General features: G+C 38.0%; 2 protein-coding genes across 10 annotated transcripts in view; one reads left to right on the forward strand and one right to left on the reverse strand.

Annotated features, from left to right (window-relative positions):
- Positions 1 to 13,485, forward strand: CD302 (CD302 molecule). Its single transcript, XM_032210943.1, has 5 exons — positions 1 to 153; positions 3,638 to 3,748; positions 4,670 to 4,792; positions 6,377 to 6,550; positions 13,349 to 13,485. Exons 1-5 carry the CDS (start codon positions 66 to 68, stop codon positions 13,393 to 13,395), a joined length of 543 nt encoding a protein of 180 aa, XP_032066834.1. The 5' UTR covers positions 1 to 65; the 3' UTR covers positions 13,396 to 13,485.
- MARCHF7 (membrane associated ring-CH-type finger 7) overlaps positions 12,757 to 20,122 on the reverse strand; it is a 26,556-nt gene continuing 19,190 nt past the window's right edge. For 2 of the 9 annotated variants that reach the window (XM_032210923.1, XM_032210899.1), the window contains 3 exons: positions 18,019 to 18,132; positions 16,359 to 16,407; positions 12,757 to 13,641 (listed from right to left, as the gene is read on the reverse strand). In XM_032210923.1, coding sequence (XP_032066814.1) covers positions 13,583 to 13,641; positions 16,359 to 16,407; positions 18,019 to 18,132 — 222 coding nt within the window. In that variant the 3' untranslated portion in view covers positions 12,757 to 13,582. The other 7 variants (XM_032210907.1, XM_032210875.1, XM_032210891.1 and 4 more) reach the window with 6 other exon arrangements.

The following is a 20,122-nucleotide window of genomic DNA, read 5'->3' on the forward strand; positions in this document are numbered from 1 at the left end:
CCTGGGCGGCCCCAAACCCCCGCGAGCGACGCGAGTGGGTCGGGCAGGAGCTCCCTTGCCCGGCCATGGGCGCCCTTTCGCCCGCGTCCTACTCCGCCTGCTTTCTCGGCGGCTTTCTCCTGGCGGCCGCCTTGCCTTCCTTGGGAGCGGACGGTAAGAGAAGGTGGGGCGGCGCCGAGACGCTGCTTTGGGAATCCCCCGCCCTGAAGCTCCTTATAGCTGCCGCCTTTTGGAAACGGGCGAGGCGCTGCCTTTGCCAACCAGAGTGAACTGCGCGCACCGGGCAGAAACTCTGGAGGAGAGGGAGCTTCGGCCGCTGCCTTTCCGCTGTGTTTTCTCGCCCTCTTTCTCTCAGGGCGGCGCTGGGAAGGGTTCCTCTATGCCAGAAGTCTTCAAACTTGGCAACTTTAAGCCTTGTGGACTGCAACTCCCAGAATTCTCCAGCCAGCTGGCTGGAGAATTCTGGGAGTTGAAGACCACAAGGCTTAAAGTTGCCAAGTTTGGGGACCCCTGTAACGTTATAAGGCAGTCTGAAAAATACCCCGGCGCTCAAAGCTTCCCCCCCCCCCCTCTTTTGGCGTTGGGTCAATGTCAGTTCTCTAAATGGGTGGGCTGCTGCGAGGCCTTTTTTTAATGGTTTTTAGAGACCTATTTAAAAGCCACACAACTCTGTGGGATAGGAGAAAGGAAGGGAGAGGTATAGACATAGTATCTGGCTGATCTGTTTGGACTGGAGGGAAACTTCAGGATTTGCAGAGGAGAAAAAAATAGGTCCTTCCCCCTGTTTTTCATTCGCCACAAGAAATCTAATTCAGTAAAATGACAGTGTCCTGTTTCGTCCTTAAGATGATGAGAAAATTGCATTTGGTTAGGAGGCAGTTTGGCTGATGTACAGTTATTGAGCAACATAACAACGCAAGCAAGGCTTTCAGACCAGAGGGCCTAAAATAAATATTTATGTAGCTGAATCTGCACTCAATCCATTCGAAGCCTCTGTTCAATTGAGCTTGACTCCTGTGCGTGGGTCCTCGACCTGCCTAACAATACAGAAGTGGATCGCCATTGTCTTCTTCTGGAAAGTTTTTTTCCCCTCTTAACTTCATGGACTAGCCTGCAGCCTAATGGTCTCCCATCTAAGCACTGCATATGCTCAACATACTAGGCTTCTTCCAGGTCAACCAAGGTTGGTAAGATCCTGTTGTGACTAAGCATAAAATCTGATTGATTAACCAGTTTCGAAATTAGAGGATGACTTGGATTATGTGGAAGTGGATGCTTTAGGAAAATTAGTCAATGTTTGAAAGAAAGAAAAACAAGGGGGGAGGGAAAATTTACTAGGGAAGGAGGTGTTTTTTTTTTGTTCGTTTTAATTGCCTAGGCACTATCTTTATTCAATTTCCACTAGAGCCATGTTACATCCAACATGACTTTAGTAATAAGGAGGCGTATCCAGAAACAGTGTACTATACTGAAATTTGTATACTCGGTTTGTGAAATAGAGGGCTGTGGAGCAGGGGTGAAATCCAGCAGGTTCTGACATGTTCTGGAGAACCAGTAGCGGAAATTTTGAGTAGCTCAGAGAACTGGCAAATACCACATCTGGCTGGTCCCAGAGTGGGGTGGGAATGGACATTTTGCAGTATCCTTCCCATGTCAGGCCCACCAAACCATGTCCACAGAACTGGTAGTAAAAAACAAGTTGGAATTTCACCACTGGTGTGGAGAGAAGTGAACTTGCCAGAGTCTTTTCTGCTACCAAAGAAAAAAAAAAAGACTTTTTTCAAATCAGGTATATTTCTCCTCTCAGTGCTAAAAAACATCATTTTCAGCCCCAGGACTGTCATTTTTCTGTTCATTATCAATCCACCTCATTCTTTTTTATTACTGCCCTTACTACTCTTTGTTGCTAGTACTGCCCTCTAGCAAGACAGGGTAGTGGTGTATAGCACAAAAATATCGCAATAAAAATTCATCAATCCACATCCTGGGAGGGGGTTGTGCTGAATAAAGTGATCCCTGATGTACTCTGGAGCTGCGCCTGCCACCATCACAAGGGGTTGTATAGGTATTGAATAGGACTTTGGATTTGGCCCAAAAGCCCATTGGCAGCCAGTGCAACAGTGGCAAAAGAGATGTTTCTCTAGAACAGGTCTCCTTTCTTAATCTCCTGGCCATGGCATTTCCAGCAAAACTTCTTGATCTTCAGAGGCATCTCCATGTAAACCATCTTGCGATAATCATTTGTATAGTGATAAGGATAATAAAGTCATCACTACCAAGTCTTTTCTAAGCGAGAGATCTGTATCTGTGTTTAAGGAGAACTTTGGCTTGTGCTAACTCCCTCCTGTTTTGCAGAAGCAGATTCGTATGTCCCAGCACCCAGATTGTACTTCTGTGTGAAACTGGTTGATAAACTGGGGTGTACCCTCTTGAAATGCTAAGAACAACATGGTTATTATTGAGTTACTAGCCCATCCTTGAAGGCATAGTGCTAAACTCCAAGGACAAGAAGTCATAAAATATGACTGCATGTTTTCTGAAGATTTGGTGAAGCCTTTTACTTTGGTGACATAGAATGAACCAAGCACATACACACATATCTTCAGCTATCAGAGTTGTAGGATTAATCTGATATTTAGCTAGGCAGAGTATTGCTCTTTCTATTATATGTGTTTATTTTCCTTATCCTGCTCATGACCTATTTCTTAGCCATTTTCTTTTTTCCTCAGATAGAATCTCTGTTGTGTCTGATATCTTTAAAAGAGGACAGAAGAACATTCACAAATTGCTCTTTAGGCCTCAAAATTTAGGGCTTACCATTTTTTTAGGCAGATCTCTGCCATGTCCCTTTAATTCTGTTAAAATTAGCCTTCTAATGTTTGACCTACCCTTTACCTACCTGGTATTTTTTGTTAAAGTCCCCATAATCCTGATTCTGTTGTTAATGACTGGAGCCAACTGGGACCTGATTTCTTAATGGTTTCCCATCCAGTTTGATCCTGCTTTATTCTTCAAGATCAGCCAAATCTGCTAAGTGATTCTGGAGATAGATGTATCTAAATGCTAAATATAATAACATAAAGAGTTTTCAATAGCAAGATTAATATTACAAAATAGTAGATTTGAAAACTAGAATCAAAATGAATGTGAAAAGTATGCTGCAATTAAACATGGGCCAAAACAGCAATAAAACACACCTACATCAAAATAGCTGCAGTGAATGTTAAAAGCTATGTGTATTTTATCCAAAGGGAAAAGTCTCAAGAATAAACAGTTATAGTTAGATTGTTCTTTAAAGCTAAAAAGTAAATGTTGCCTTGGGTTAGGATTGCTAAGTCTGGGAAAGGAAGAGTCACTTTTTTGCAATCAACCCCTTCCCTTCTTCTAGCAGCTATTTGTTCTACTAAAGAAATAAGTGCCTGAATGTCACACTTAATCCTTCTTCACAAAAAAAAATGGACAACATAATTTTTAATATTGCTGTTAATCTCATTTATTTCAAATCTGATTAGGTTGTGTCTAACTTGTCTTGAATGTTGTATGAATATTTGGGGCAACTCATTTCACTTCATTTGTATGTTGTGAAGCTGTGACTGACAACAGAAACAGATGGTCCCATGTTCTCTTCCTTGTGTAGCCTGCCCTTCCATTGCTTGGATTCCATTCCAAAAGAGCTGCTATGCTCTACTTCAGGGCTCCTCAGAGGTCTACGGTATGGATGATGCCAGGGAGCTGTGCCAAGGCAATGGTAAGACAGCTCTGCTCTGTCCAGTCTCATCCCAACCTTGTGTGATGCACTGAGACCAATCAGTTGAGCCTACTATGAGCAGAAACCGGGGGTCCTTTCAACATCTGAATGTCTGTTTGCCATTTTGAAGAATGTTAGTACTCACAGTAGTTAACAGATCGTGTTACATAACTTCCTCAGGATAGAGACCTACCTGCTGAATGTAAGCTTTTGGGTTTCTAGGGTTAATTCCATTCAATTTCATTCTGTTTCTGGGGAATGCAGACTTTCCCAAATGCATTGATCTAGCATGCTTGCATACTGTCAATCATTTCTAATGCTATTTCACTGATTTCTATCGCAGAATTTTCCAGACTGTTTATTTTAGGAAAATCTTTTGGCATTGTCTGCCATGCAGCACAAGGGTGTACATGCATGCACATGCACCCTTAAGTACTGCAGAGAGTATTTTTGGAAGCCAAAAACAGGCCAGTGACTGTATAATAAAAGAACTGAACTTGCCTATTCAGTTCATATTCACCAGGTGCATGCATGTACACCTTTTCATATGGCCAGGATCAGAGGTGGTATTCAGCAGGTTCTGACCAGTTCTGGAGAACCGGTAATGGAAATTTTGAGTAGCTTGGAGAACTAGTAAATACCACCTCTGACTGGTCCTGCCCCCATCTATTCTCTGCCTCCCGAGTCCCAGCTGCTTGGGAGGGAATGGGGATTTTACAGTATCCTTCCCCTGCCATGCCCACCAAGCCACACTACACTCACCAAGCCATGCCCACAGAATCGGTAGTAAAAAAAATTGAATCCCACCACTAGCCAGGATGATCAAGGCTAACAATATACCAAATGAACTACAGCATTTACTCCCATTCACAGGAACTGACATTCAGCCTTAATGTTTTGTCTTTTATTTCCCAAACGCAGCTTCTGGAGCGGATATTATTACTATAAACAGCAAAGATGAAAATATCTTTATTCAGAGTAATTTTCACTCAAATTGGCATGGTCCAGAATACATATCTCTTGGCATGTTTTTTGACACAGATGGTAAGTGAACAAATCCTGTTAGAAATAAAGTTAAAGTTTAATAAATTTATATGCCGCCCAATCCCCAAAGACTCCGGGTGGCTTACATAAAAACAATTTAAAAGAATACTAAAAAATTTAAAATAGAGAGACAAGGCAAGTTAAAAAGACACAACATGCACTCAACCTTACTGGGGCTGGACCTCATTCAAGAGGTCAACAGCCCCAGGCCTGCCGGATCAGCCAGGTAGACTTTCGGAAGGCTGAGAGAGTGGGGAGGGTCCAGATCTCTGGGGGTAGATCGTTCCATAGGGCCGAGGCAGCTACAGAGAAGGCCCTCCCCCGAGGAGCCGCCAGACGACATTGTCTAGTCGACGGCATCCGGAGAAGGCCCATCCTGTGAGATCTTATCGGACGCTGGGAGGTATGTGGCAGAAGACGGTCTCGTAGATATCCAGGTCCTAAGCCATGTAGGGCTTTAAAGGTGATAACCAGCACCTTGAAGCGCGTTCGGAGACCGATTGGGAGCCAGTGCAGCTCGCGGAGGATGGGTGTAACATGGGTGTGTATCGGTACACCCAGTATCGCTCGCGCGGCTGCATTCTGGACCAGTTGTAGTCTCTGAACACTTTTCAGGGGCAGCCCCATATAGAGCATTTTACAGTAGTCAAGTCTTGAGGTGACGAGGGCGTAAGTGAGCATTTGAAGTGCATCCCGGTCCAGGTAGGGCCGCAACTGGTGCACCAGGTGAACCTGGGCAAAAGCTCCCCTGGTCACAGCTGACAAATGGTGTTCTAGTGTCAGCTGCGGGTCCAGGAGGACACCCAAGTGTCCCAAATAGGCTCCACTTTTTCTCGATTTTTGAACTACATTTGAATTAAGAACTATCCTTCCTTTCTTAAGATAAAAAAGCTTTCTAGATGTAATTTCAAGAACTCTCTTGTTCTGGTCTATGGAGATTCTCAGTCATCCAAGTCATGGTTGTCCCAAAAGTACTTTTTCAAGAGGCAACTGGACTTTCTGGTTTTTCTTTGAAGTCGTTTCGCTTCTCACCCAAGAAGCTTCATCAGCTCTGACTGACTCTTCCCTGCCATTCAGTCAGAGCTGAAGAAGCTTCTTGGATGAGAAGCGAAATGTCTTCAAAGAAAAAACAGAAAGTCCAGTTGCCTCTTGAAAAAGCAGCTTTACGTCTCTTGTTCTGGGTTTGAAAAATGGGCCTTATTGAATTCAGAGAGAATTGTGAATGCAAAGCCTAGAGGATCACCACCAGGGGTACAGAATGAATATAGTGACTGAGGCCTCCTCAATGAGTGCAAGAAAAGTGAAATAGGATGACAGACTTTTACCGGGAGGGAATCTAAGTTTTATCTGCTATTGATCAAGGGTATCACTGCTATTCATAAAGGGCTGTCCTTGGCCATCATTGTACCAGAACTAATATATTTAAGGCAATGGGGAAAAATCCCTCCCTAAAGCATTCTACTGTTTAAATTAAATTAAATTAAAACCACTTATTAACAAATAATCAAGTCAATGTAGGTTTTTACTTTGGCTCATGTTTATGAAGCAAACAAAAATAAATTGATACCTGCTCTATTATTACAGATGATATTTTCAAATGGTATGATGATTCCAAAGTAAATTTTACAAACTGGATAGAGGAAGACAGTAACAATGAACTTCTAAACACTTGTGCTACTATGCATACAGCTTCAGGTGGATGGAAAAAAGTCTCCTGTGAACACCTTCCACTGACTAAGATCCTATGTGAAACTACTGGTATGTAAGAGCCATGCTGCATTGCTTCAAAAATGCTACAGTATTGAAGTTTTTCTATTATAGGAGAGGAATTTCACAGGCTGTGGAAGGGCTTTCAAGTAGAGAAAACTCCTGCTGTTATTTACCTCCTCTTCAAAACACACTGGGGCCCTTCATCAATTACCAGTCATCACGGTCATTAAACTTAATCCCAGTGTCATTTTATTCCTGTACTGGTCATATATGCAGTGTAATTATGATAACATTAATTAGATGCAAATGAATTCTTCAAGAGAAACTGGAAACAATATGCTATCTTGCTACTGGGCTTTTCACATAGCAGAATACACAGGAAAAATTATCTACATACTTCCCTGTTAAGGAGCTTAGTCCCAACTCTGGTAGGGTTATTGCTAAATGTCTTTCCCATTAACAGATTTAGGAAACAAATTCTTTTGATTATTCCTACTGCAAGCATAATTAGGATGAGCATTGTTTTTTAAAAAGCAGTTGCCAGAGATTAATTTGGTTTGTGGGTCTCCTGATTCTAGCACTGAAACTGAATAGACTTCCAAGACTTCAAGATTCACATTCTAGGGTTTATAAAGTTTTAACTGGGTCAATAAAAATGAACTGTGCCTTTCTTATCTATCAAAATTCTTATTGGTGGTGATATACTCTCAGGTTATCAGTGCAATGCTGTTTTTTCCTTTCTGTGGGCAGAATCATTCTCTTAGAAAAATGACTTGGGAAGGATTCTTGCTTGTGAGATTTTTAGAGGATGCTTTATTCATTATTATGGTGTTCAATCTATGACCAATATAAACACCAGAATCAAACTACAGTCAGTAGGCCCCTGTGGATGAACAGTACTGTACCTGCATTTGAATACCCATCTAATTTACATCCAGAATTTCCAATCCCAAGGAGGTCCTCGCAGAGAAATTACTTCAACTGGATTTTACACACACACTTTTGAATGAGCAGGTTTTTCAGGTTTTATATTGATTATTGTTATTTGGTCAGTAAGTGGCTTATTGCCAACTATTGGATAGTAATTTTTCACTACTTCTCTATGAGATAGTTATATATATATAACTATATATACATACACACACACACACACACACATATATAGATAGATAGATATAGATATAGATATAACATCCAAATTAATGTTCTTATTTTTTCCTTTGCATGTTGCTAGTTCTTTATGAAAAGACACACTTATTTGGTGAGTAATCTGCTTTTTTTTCTTTATATTGTAATGAAACAGTGCTAAGATAGTGTCTTTTTATTTCAGTTTCCTTTTTTCTGGAAATAACATTCAGAGTTATCATGGATTGGTTCCATGTGTGGATATCATTAACAGCAGGTCCATCAATGTAATTTAGCCATAACTAATTTAATTCATCCCACTGATTTTAATAGACCTTTTCTAAGCAAGGAATTATTGTTGTGTATTCTATTTGGATATGCAAGAAGCCATATTAAAGATATCCATTCACTGTTAAATGTCACTGATTCCCCACATTTTTGTTGCCATTTGTCTGGTACATATTGGAGAATTTTTTTATATCATGAGGACAGGTCCACTGGAAGCTGTATCGGTCAGGACATGGAAAATCAGAACTCCATAAAGGCAGTAACTCAACCATTTTTCAAGCTTATTAAAATTCTTATTAGACTAATTAAATGTTAGGGTGAAAATGATAAAATTATATTTGGTGCATTCTAAAATGGAAAATGTGAGTATAAGGAAGATAGTTTTGTATTTGAAGCAGCATGATGAAACATGCTTCAGTGGTAGAAGTTACTTACCACATACATAAGACCAAGTAATACAGGTAGTTCTTAACTTACAATTGAATGCAAAATTTTCATTGTTAAATAACACAGCTGAGTTATGTTCCATTTTATGGCCTTTTTTGCCACAGTTAAGGGAATCACTGCAGTTGTCAAGTAAATCATGCAGTCATTAAGCAAATCTGGCTTCCCCCATTGACTTTGCTTGTCAGAAGCTACCTAGGAAGGGTACAAAATGGTGCTCCCATGACCCTGGGATAGTGCAACTGTCTTAAGTACATGCCAACCCAACCAAACTGGGTTGCCAAACACTCAAACTTTGATCACATGACTATGTGGATGCTGCAACAGTTGTAAAAACCAATCATAAATCACTTTGTTCAGTGTCACTGTCATTTCAAATGATCACTAAATGAATTGTAATCTTTGGACAATGCAGGCTCTCTTGGCTAAGAAACAGAGATAAACACTGCCCCTTAGTGTCAGACACGATGGGACAGGGAAACCTTTCTCTTTTTTTAAGTTGAGGACTATCTATATAGAAAGTAATAAGTGACATGGTAACATCAAAGTATTAAGGAAACATTTCTAGATCTGTTTATTATCTCAGATAATTCCCCACATCCTAGAGATCTAGGATTGTGGTCTATTGACTTGTATCTGCTCTATCTAAGAGCCTTGGTGTCACAGTAGTTAGAATGAAGTATTGCAGGCTAGTTCTGCAGACAGCAAGCAGGTCGAATCTCACCAGGCTCAAGGTTGACTCAGACTTCCATCCTTCCGAGGTGGGTAAAATGAGGACCTGGATGATTGGGGGCAGTATGCTGACTCTAAACCGCTTAGAGAGAGCTGTAAAGCACTATGAAGTGGTATATAAGTCTAAGTGCTAGTACTATCTTAAAAGTCTCTGGAGATTCTCAGTAATTAAAAGATCTTAAAAGATTTAATGGGTAAATAAAAAGCTGTGCATAATCCAATCAGGGAAATGGTCCAATAATATCAGAATGTTAAACAGCTGAAAAATATTTGCAGTTGCAGAAAACAACATATCTGATTATGTACTTTTCTTGTAATCTCTGTCGTTTCAGAAACTGCTTGGATGAGCATCATAGTCATAATATCAACAATAACTGTGGCAATCTCTGCAGCATTTCTCTGGTTTCTTTATCAAAGGATATCTTCCAGACCAGGTTGTAGCATACATAATTCCATCACTCAAATTCCATGTGACAATGAAACATTTTTCATAGATGAAGATGAATATTCTGCTTAAACTGTTTTCATTTAGATACTGTTATAGAAAGAGACACTGGCACAAAAGCAATCTTCAAAACCACTATCCTCTATTCTAATGAAATATAAAGCAAATAATGTTTCTTAAATTGTTTTACATATGAAATGATTTTCTATCTAAATGTCCATTTTTCAACATGCTTGATACCCTTTTAATAATATCATAGTTTAGAAATCATTTTTATCCAAAACGCCCAAAGATCCTTTGGAAGGAAGAAGCTCCTCCCTTCACCAACATTATGCTACATTTATTCTGGTGAGACATTGCCAATAGTCTCACAGCACCCATTTGTTTATGAAGTTCAAAATTCCAATTGTGGACTAACAATCAAAAACTCTTTATATCATTACCAAAATTTTAAAGTGCAGGACTTTAAATATTATCTTTAAGAAATGTGGAGCAACTGCAATTATGAACAATGGACAGGACAATTTATTAAAACCTTGTATCTTTATCATGAAGTCTGCTTACTCTCCTAGTGAATGTCAACTTTTTTTTAATATTAACAAAATATGGAACTATGGCAAGGACCTTCAACATAATCCCAATCTTTTTATATATGTCTATTTTAATACTCTGTTCTTTGAAATAAAAATTTGATTATTAATATTTGCAGTTTTTGGAGCTCGAATAAAAGCAATAACTAAAACGGCCCTGTCTAGAATTGCATACATAAAGCAATTCAGTATTTACAATTAGGCTATCAATTACTGATAAGCACATGGTGTTTGGGAATTACAGCTTATCATACCAGAGACTGAATAAGAAATTGCTTAAACAACATTATTCAATGGTTGCCTCATGTTAGCATTGGTCACAATTAGGCTAAAATATACATACATTTCTGTATGAATGAGCGTTATATCAAAATAATCATTTGGATGGTTGAATATGTGTATCACATCTTTACTACACTAGCTGACTTTTATAATTTAGATAATTACATGCCTCTTGGTGCCAGAGAAAAGGCCATATTTTTTAAACAGGTCTAATGTCCCATCCCCCCATCTCTCCTAAATTAATTTTAGTCAATTTTTTCATAAACAAAAGGGAAGATAATTTAGAAGAATGTAGCTCATATCATTGTAATTATTATTTTTTCTCTAATCGCCTTTTTCCCCAAAATGAGGTACTAGCCTTCATAGGCAGCACTTTTCAGATTACAGCTCGAAACAGCAAATACAAAAATTTTCTATAGAACAAAATATGAAGACTCAAAATAAGTAAAAAAATTCTTTACATTACTTGCTCTCCTTTTTAACTTTTCCTTAAGATTGGCCTTCATATCTCTATTCCAGTATTTCAAAAAGCAGCAGTTAACAGTAGAAGATACACAAACTCTGGACTGCAGTTTTAAAGCATTGAATATGTGTAGAATCCCTATATGGACTTGGAAAAGTTGATATTTTTGGCCAGGCTGTTAATCTTTCTTGAAGTAAAACAAAAACCTGTTTTCCTACAAAAACTGTACTGTAGCGATCCATTGGGCTAAGGGTATCTTAGAATATAGAACCTCTACATAGACAGTCCTTGCTTAATGATTGCACAGGGCATATTGTGTTATGAAGAAACAACTTTTCAACCAATCCTTGTATATACAATCTTTGCAGCTCTGTAAAGCAAAGGAAAGCTGAAATAAGATCAGAAGCAGACTTGCAGTTTCATTCGGCAATCACTTTATTTAACAAGTTGCCAGTTCTTAATGTAGTCGCTAAACAAGGACCACCTGTGCTCTATTTACAATTGGGCAAAGTTGCCCACCAATGAATATCCAGCTGTGTTCTATCAACTAAGATTCATAGAGGTAGTCCTTGGTTTACTATCATAATTGGGACCAGAATTTCTGTTGCTAAGCAAGGCAGTTGTTAAATGAGTCGTGCTTGATTTTGCAACCTTTTTGCCACAATTGTTAAACAAATCACTTCAGTTGTTAAGTGATTCGGGTTCCCCCACTGACTTTGCTTGTCAGAAGCTGGCTAGGAAGGCCCCAAGTGACGATCATATGACCAAATGTCATAAATATCTATTAGTTGCCAAATGCCCAAATTTGATTATATGACTATAAAGATACTATGATGGTTGCAAATGCAAGGACTGGTTGTCACTTTTTTCAGTGCCATCATAACCTCAAACGGTCACTAGATGAATGGTTGTAAGTCAAGGACTTTGTGTTAGGAAGAAATATTCAACTACACAGAAGTAATATGGAACAACTGTTTGAGTGCAACAAAGGTTTTTTTAGATGCAAAGAATTCTGTGTGAGCTGAAACTCTAATGGGAATCCTTAATTCTAAGTGGGATTATCATGTGGAAGGAACAAGGTAGCACAATGTACTTTGGATGACAGCTTTACGACTTTAGTTGGATCAGGACCCTGGATTGCATTGCCCCTTCTCCCACTCCCTCTTTGAATCTCAAGCAACTCATTTTGAAGTGGTCAAAAGGATAAGTTAAGCAATATGAATGTATTTTATATGAATGTATCTGCAAAGACAATATTCTGAAGTTTAAAATGGACGCTGCTGATTTGGAGTAAATAGACTATGTTCTACAGGTATTCCTTGACTTACGACCACAATTGAGCCCAAAATTTATGTTGCTAAGTGAAACATTTGTTAAGTGAGTTTGCCCCATTTTACAATCTTTCTGGCCACAGTTGTTCACTGAATCACTGTAATTGTTAAATTAGTCCAACTGTTAAGTAAATCTGGCTTCCCCATTGACTTTGCTTATCAGAAGTCGCAAAAGGTGATCACGTTTTTCAATGCCATTGCAACTTTGAATAGTCAGTAAACAAACTTTTGGAGGTCGAGGACTACCTGCATTCATATAAGGGGAAAATGATGCTCTCTGTAAAGGGATCATTCTCAGAAAGTGCTTTCCTGGAAAAAATGGCAAGTAGTTTCTGAATGGTTGCCAGGAAACTTGTATGGATGCAACTTGAAATCCTAGAGCTGACCTAGGAGGAGACATTAGCCTTATGAGCAACACAGAAAACATATCCCTATTATGGTTTCACCCCAACAGATTCAATCAGCACTGACATTCTTAAACCAAACAAAATTCCTATGTGGGTATGGCTTAGACTCTAAATGTTACCTTATTTTAAAGAGGTATAGACAAACCATAGGATTGCAATTTTTATTTAACAAACAAGTGACAACACTAGAAAACACATTGATAACCAGTGCCTTATCAGTGAATGTGGGTTCTAAAAAATGTTCATTCAGATAAATAGCTTGGTTAAGATTCTAAACCATAAGTTTTATTCCTTCCAGAAATGCTGAAATGTTTGTGTTTACTGCTGTAATTCCTCATTGGAATTTGTACATAATATTATCAAATATAATCTGCAGTTTTGAAATCAATACTTATAAAAGCCTTAATTAACACTTATTAGTAGCCCCTTGCAAGTTTATTGCTTTGAGTTAAACACTCCTCCAGAAAAACGTAGAGAAACTTAACACTAATTACAGAACCCATTCACTCCCTCATTCAATCTAGGTTGTTCACACTGGAACCAAAATGATGAGACTTCCCAATAGATATTTTTAAGTGGTAAGTTAACAAAGAATTATCCCCTCCCCGCGACTTGAACTTGCAAACTCATTTAACAGTTCCACTTAGTGCCGGCAGAAGAGCAAAACATGAGAAACATTTCCCAGAATTTATAACCGATTTCTGTAAGAAGTTTATACAAAAAGAACTCTTCCTTACAGATAAAAATCACACCCTTGAGAAGAAGGCATACATCGTCATACTCTGAAAAAAGAAAGATACTCTTGCAGACTGAATGAGCAATATCCAGTATCTATGGATACCAGTGTGCAACAGCAGATTTTCTGCTTGACTCAGCAGTTCTTCAGAAATCTAATAGAATTCAGCATGGTTTACTAAATAAATGTGCACTGGTGATACTTGTGTCAGCTGAGCATTCAGCCCTTTCACTCCATCTATGCAGCATCAAGGGTCCTATCGAGATCACCATCTTCAGAATCATCATCATCTGAAGCTGCTGGAAGTACAGAATATAATCAGAAACTTTTCAAGGACATTATTTTTAATGTGACATAGAACATCTAGTAACACATTTATGTATGTTTGAACTTGGCGCTTCGTAATGGAGTGCTTCCCTAAATTAATATCTATGTACAACTTTAACTTAACATCTCTGAAACTAAAAATCAAAATGCACCTATGTATACTTATGCTAAAGTATATTGCTTTTAGTAAGCACATGAATGTAAAAGGATATCAAACTTTGTTTAAAAAGTAATTTGAGAAAGGAGAAGGATAAAATTTGGAAAATTTAGTAAAAATATGTAAAGCAACTATCTTTAGGTACCATTTCAATAATTCTCAATGGGAGCCCACTAACGAAATTCTTGTATACTTTCTAACAACTATAATTCTATAAAAATGTAGATACTTACTTGCCAACTCTCACAATACTGTTCTGCCCATCATTTCAATTTAACATGTTAGGAACCTATAGGAATGGTTTGTGGTGTTTTGTTTTGTTTTTTTACAGCTGGACAATTTAAGAATGATAAAGGGCCAGATTTTTATCAATGCAATAAAGTGTTTCACATCATATATGATTTTGCTTTGGTTTTAATGTGCAAGTACAGAACTTTAGCAGGCATCTTAAATACCAAAAAGACTAACAAAGGATTTCTTTTCCCAAAAAGAGTATGATTAAATTACATGGTTAAGATTATTATGAAATAAATGTGTTAAGGAGTAAAAGCCCTTTTAAAGCAAAAATCCAGATGTAGCTAGCGTAAATGAATGGTCAAAATCCAAAATGTCCTTAACAGGAAGCCTAAATTTGTAAATGAAGTAAATAATACCAAATAAATAAATGAGGTTTGTATTAAATACCTATATATGTATGAACAGGGAACAAGGAAAACTTTTATGGACACAAATAACATTCATTCACAGAATATAATTTTAGTTTCTTTTATCATCACCCTAACCTACAGGTGAAATTTGAAAAATTAGAATATCGTGCAAAAGTTCATTTATTTCAGTAATGCAACTTAAAAACTAATATATGAGATAAGACTCATTACATGCAAAGCAAGATAGTTCAAGCCGTGATTTGTCGTGATTGTGATGATTATGGCGTACAGCTCATGAAAACCCCAAATCCACCATCTCAGAAAATTAGATTATTACATGCAATCAATAAAACAAGGATTGTACATAGAACAATACTGGACCTCTGAAAAGTATAAGCATGCATATGTACTCAATACTTGGTTTGGGCCCCTTTTGCAGAAATTACTGCCTCAATGCAGCATGGCATGGAGACTATCAGCCTGTGGCACTGCTGGGATGTTATGGAAGACAGGATGCTTCAATAGCGGCCTTCAGCTCTTCTGCATTGTTCAGTCACATGTCTCTCTTCTTTCTCTTGGCAATGCCCCATAGATTCTCTATGGGGTTCAGGTCAGGTGAGTTTGCTGGCCAATCAAACACAGTAATCCCACGGTTACTGAACCAGGTTTTGGTGCTTTTGGCAGTGTGGGAAGCAGGAAAATGAAGTCAGCATCCCTTTAAAGCTCGTATGCGGAAGGAAGCATGAAGTGCTCCAAAATCTCCTGGTAGACAGCTGCATTGACCCTGGTCTTAATGAAGCACAGTGATCCAAAGTCTTGTTGCTCAGTGGTCCAAAGTCCTCTTTTCTGATGAGAGCAACTTTTTCATCTCATTTGGAAACCAAGGACCCAGAGTATGGAGGAAGAATGGAGAGGCCAATCAAGCACAGTAATTCCATGGTCATTGAACCAGGTTTTGGTGCTTTTGGCAAAAGTTGTTTGTTTTATTGATTGCATATAATATTCTAATTTTCTGAGATGGTGGATTTGGGGTTTTCATGAGCTGTATGCCATAATCTTCACAATTATGACAAATCATGACTTGAACTATCTTGCTTTGCATGTAATGAGTCTTATCTCATATATTTAAGTTGCATTACTGAAATAAATGAACTTTTGCACGATATTCTAATTTTTTGAGTTTCACCTGTATGTAATGGACGGTAGGATATGTAAGTGGGGCCTTTAGGCATAGAGATCTATAGAAAAAAGACATCAAATGTACACACGATCTAAAGATGCAGGAGAAAAATGGGTTGGCAATAACAAGGGTTCATTACAACTGCTGTATCAGCAACCGTATCTTAAATGGAACTACCTCAAACAGACATCACCCCATAAGATGTTTTATTAAAAGTATACATTCCCCAAAAGATAATTAGAGTCCTATTAGAGAAAGACTATTCTTCAAAGATCTTTAGCTGAACCCTCCCAATGCCTACCTGAAAGCAAGTCTATGATCACATGTTTGAGTCAGCAAGATCAGCCTTTCTTAGGTATATAAAAACTGATCAAGACTAACCAGGTTCTAGTAATTTCAGTGGATGGACTTTGTTTCTTTCAATTATAAATGTTAAGTATATGCATACTATGGCAAGTTTAGTTTAGTTTTTGCCATTCAAAATTTCTCTGAGAAGAAAGTGCAGGGGACTTTGAAACAAGTAAACAGATTGTGTTTCCTCAGGAACCGGATTTTGAGATTTGAGTTCTTCAGGTGCCCTTACAATTTCTTCTAATTCTATCTGAAAACTGCAGATCAACTCAGATATTTTGGTACTTAATATTACATATAAGAATAGACTGTACTTTATCCCTTTTTAAACTTAGTAGTAAAATCACCTACTTTCAATATCATCCATGTGTGCCTGAAGAGTTCTTGCAAGATTAATAAACTAGAAGCAATGCAAAAAGGCAGTTTTAAAAATGCAACTCACCACAGGACCTTACACCATTAAAAATCCAATACCACAAGTAAATTTTTCAAGAATTCCTCATTTCTCATATACGTGAAAAGTGCCTACTGTCTCCAGGAACACATCTTACGTAAAAACATGTGAACTGGTGGATTATAAATGCATTTAGACCCTCTAAAGTAGAGAAAATTGCATGTAACAATGAGAATGGCTGTGACCCAGTGGTTCACTTTTTACATTTTTCTGTTAAGAAACGTAAGGCTGCATGCAACTGAGTCAATGCTGCTGGAATGTAAAAGCAAAAATGGTGCATGATTTGAGCATGTTTTGAATTTAAATTCTGGAGGTTTTAGCCTGAGCTGATGAATGGGCAAAATCAGCAACACTGCCATTCAGTTAAACATAGGGTATTTAAATCTCCACCTTATAAAAAAGAACTATTTAAGAACAGAGTCTAAATATTAAGGGCACTTTCTAAATTATCAAGAATTCAAGAAAGCTGTTAAACTGCTGCAGTTCTATTAGTCCAAAGCATTACAAAGAAGAGTCCGTTAAATATACGTATAAATCCACTTGCATATTTCATCATTTCTGATACAACTAAGTGCTTAACAATTTAGTTGCAGATTGGGATATACATTATATTAAAAAGAACAGAATATAAATAAAAGAATATCCCCACATAACGTTTTCCTAAAATATATTTAAGATTTGTTCAAAATAGATATGTATAAGCTAGAAAATGAGAAAGACAGTAAAAATATTAGTCAGTAAGTTACGACCACAATTTCTGTTGCTAAGTGAGACATTTGTTGAGTGAGCTTTACCTCATTTTATGATCTTTTTGCCACAGCTGTTAAATTAATCACTATACTGGTTACGATAATAACGCAGTTAAGTGAATCTGGCTTCCTCATTGTCTTTGCTTATCAGAAGTTTTCAAAAAATGATCACATGTTCCTGGGACATTGCAACCATCATAAATATGCAATGGTCACAAGTATGGGAAATGGTCGTGTCACTTTTTTCAGTACTGTTGTAACTTTGAACAGTCACTAAATGAACTGTTAAGTCAAAGACTTAACTGGACAACTGAAGTATTTTCCCTACAAAGAAAAACTAGGATGTTCCCATTTTGGGAAATGGACTTAGAAAATGAAGACTAAAACAAATTAATGGAAGGCAGCCTTTCCTTTTCAGAAGGCCAGTAAATCAGCCAATAAGATAGTTGCCAGATTATAGTAAGATACCCAAAATATATTCTGCTTTGTTGTCTTTCCCAGCATACTTTTTAAAGCAGGTGTTACCTTAGCTATGTAAACCCTAAAGCGGAAAGGCTGCGTTATCAACACAGCGTACGTCTAGCTACTCTCTGGCCACGTTCCTTTCATTCTATGGTTTTAAATGGAACCCCTGACCTTCTTGAATGTCTTTTGGGGAGCTGTACAGAACATCAGGAAGAAGAGCAAAAAGCACACATTTGAAATTAGTCTCTTTTGGTTCTGGACATATAATATTTGAAAGAGATCTAATGTGCTTTAATTGTAGTAACAAACTGGTTCTATTACAGAAACAAGTCATATCCCTTACCCGGATACGTGTGTTGGCCTCACTTGTAGTTCCCAGCATATCTGAAAAGCGTTGTTCACACAAATGTAACAATACTACAAGGTAAAGCCCAGAACTGATAAATTCATAGTCTGCCTGGAAAAAGAAGGCATTAGAAGTCAGATATTCAAGCTTTCCAAAATATATACTGTGTTTTCATGATCATGTTCCCCTTGATTGCAGGGGTACAACTTCAGACTTGGATCTGAACTTTCTTGAACATTTGAAGAAATAACTCATCTAATCACACTTCCTGATGATTCTTCATTTCAATTTACTGCCTAGCTCTCCATTCCAGTAATTATTGTGACAAATCATTTTGAGTAAGGGGAGGGTTGAGAGCCATATAATTTACATCAACTGTTTTGAAGTCCTTGTTGCTAAACAAACAATGCCTTTAATACCCAAAGTTCACAATCTGACGTTCAAGTTTAAACAGTTATAAAAACTGAGAACCAAATATTAGACAGTACATTTCAACTATTCTAATTGGAAAATTAATACTGTTTAGCATTTATGAGAAATAAAACCCTATCTTTGGTATATAAGAAAGTAATTAAGAAAAGAAAAGATCTGGGGAACCAATCAGAAAAAGACCATTGGATTCCAATTCTCCTACAGACTTTTCCCAGTGGTCAACTGGGCAAAATAGTATAGGCTCAAATTTAGTAAAGTGTGTTTACACTGCAGTACTTTTTGGAAAGGAAAACCAATTGTCACTGCCAAAGAAACCCAGTGTCTTGAAAGATTTATGCATGATCCTTAATCCCAAGGATCCTTATTTCAGCAGTATTAGCAAATGAAATGGGTTTATTAAAGTTCATTCTCACTTCCTACTTGTATCATTTTCAAATTCTAGTCTTCCAAAACCCCAGGCAAATGAATTTGAGAACACATAACACAGCACAAGCAAGTTACAAGATTCTAAGATGTCCTTCATTCTCCGTCACTCTCTCACACATGCTCAAGAAAAAGCCACAGAAAGTCTAATAAATGGTATACAAATTGAATACAAAAACCCTTGTCCAGTTCCCAGGGCTCCTAGCAGGAGCCAGGGTTCAGATCTTTGGAGCCCAGATACTCTAAAACCTATTAATAGCATAACTGTCTATTAAATCATGAAAACCAAAAGGGATGCTTTCTTTGTGCATGTAGATTGGAGGGGTCAGTTGAGTAGGCTGCTTCCCATGCTATTCAGTAGCAACTCAACTTTGCAAGACAGATCCAACTGCTCAGATGCAAACTGAATTGTTGTCTGCCAGTGAAGATAACTGGACGTCTTGTGATCTGGAATCATAAGTTTTTGAGTCCCAAGTACGTAGATAGGATCCTATGCATTTAGTTCCATTATTTCTCCATTTGTTGGTTCCTTCAGTTTAATAAAGCCTCCTGTGAGATGGCAGAAGGTTGAATCTGAGTAATCAGTAATTCTCTGAATGAGGGGCTGTTACTGACATCTCTGAAGATGCCCTTACTTAAAAAAAATATATCTTTATTTGATCCAACTGACATAGACAATTATAAACTTGTTCCCAACCTTCCTCTTCTTAAAAATAAGTGGTGACCTACAAATGAAAAACACCCTAGACTGAGGGAGCAGATTGTTTGGACTCTTGGCAGTCAGAATTCAAGCTGGGTTACAGCACGGAAATGGTACTGGTTGTCCTTGTAGATGATCTCTGAAGAGACTGGGATTTGGGAATTCAACCCTCCTCCCTTTCTTGATCGGTCAGCAGCTTTGATACTACTGACCATGGCATTCAGGAACTATCTCCAAGGGACTGGAATAGAAGGACCTATTTTGGAATGGTTTGCTCCTTCCACAAAGCCCAGTTCCAATTGGGTTAGTAGGAGAGGTCTGTGGGAAGGTTTTGTGGAGCGCCTCTCTGCACTCTCCATTCCTTTTTAACATTTACATGAAATCATTGGAGGTGGTCTTCTGTGGGTTTGGTATCCATATTCTGATCATACTGAAATATATGCCCCATTCCTGATACAATAGAAGTGCTGACCTGGTGACTAGAGATTATCAGGGTCTGGCTTGGGATGAAAGATTTCAACCCCTCCAAGATGGATTTGAGTTTGT

This window comes from Thamnophis elegans, chromosome 1 (assembly GCF_009769535.1).
Source record: "Thamnophis elegans isolate rThaEle1 chromosome 1, rThaEle1.pri, whole genome shotgun sequence".
NCBI classification, from domain to species: Eukaryota; Metazoa; Chordata; class Lepidosauria; order Squamata; family Colubridae; genus Thamnophis; species Thamnophis elegans.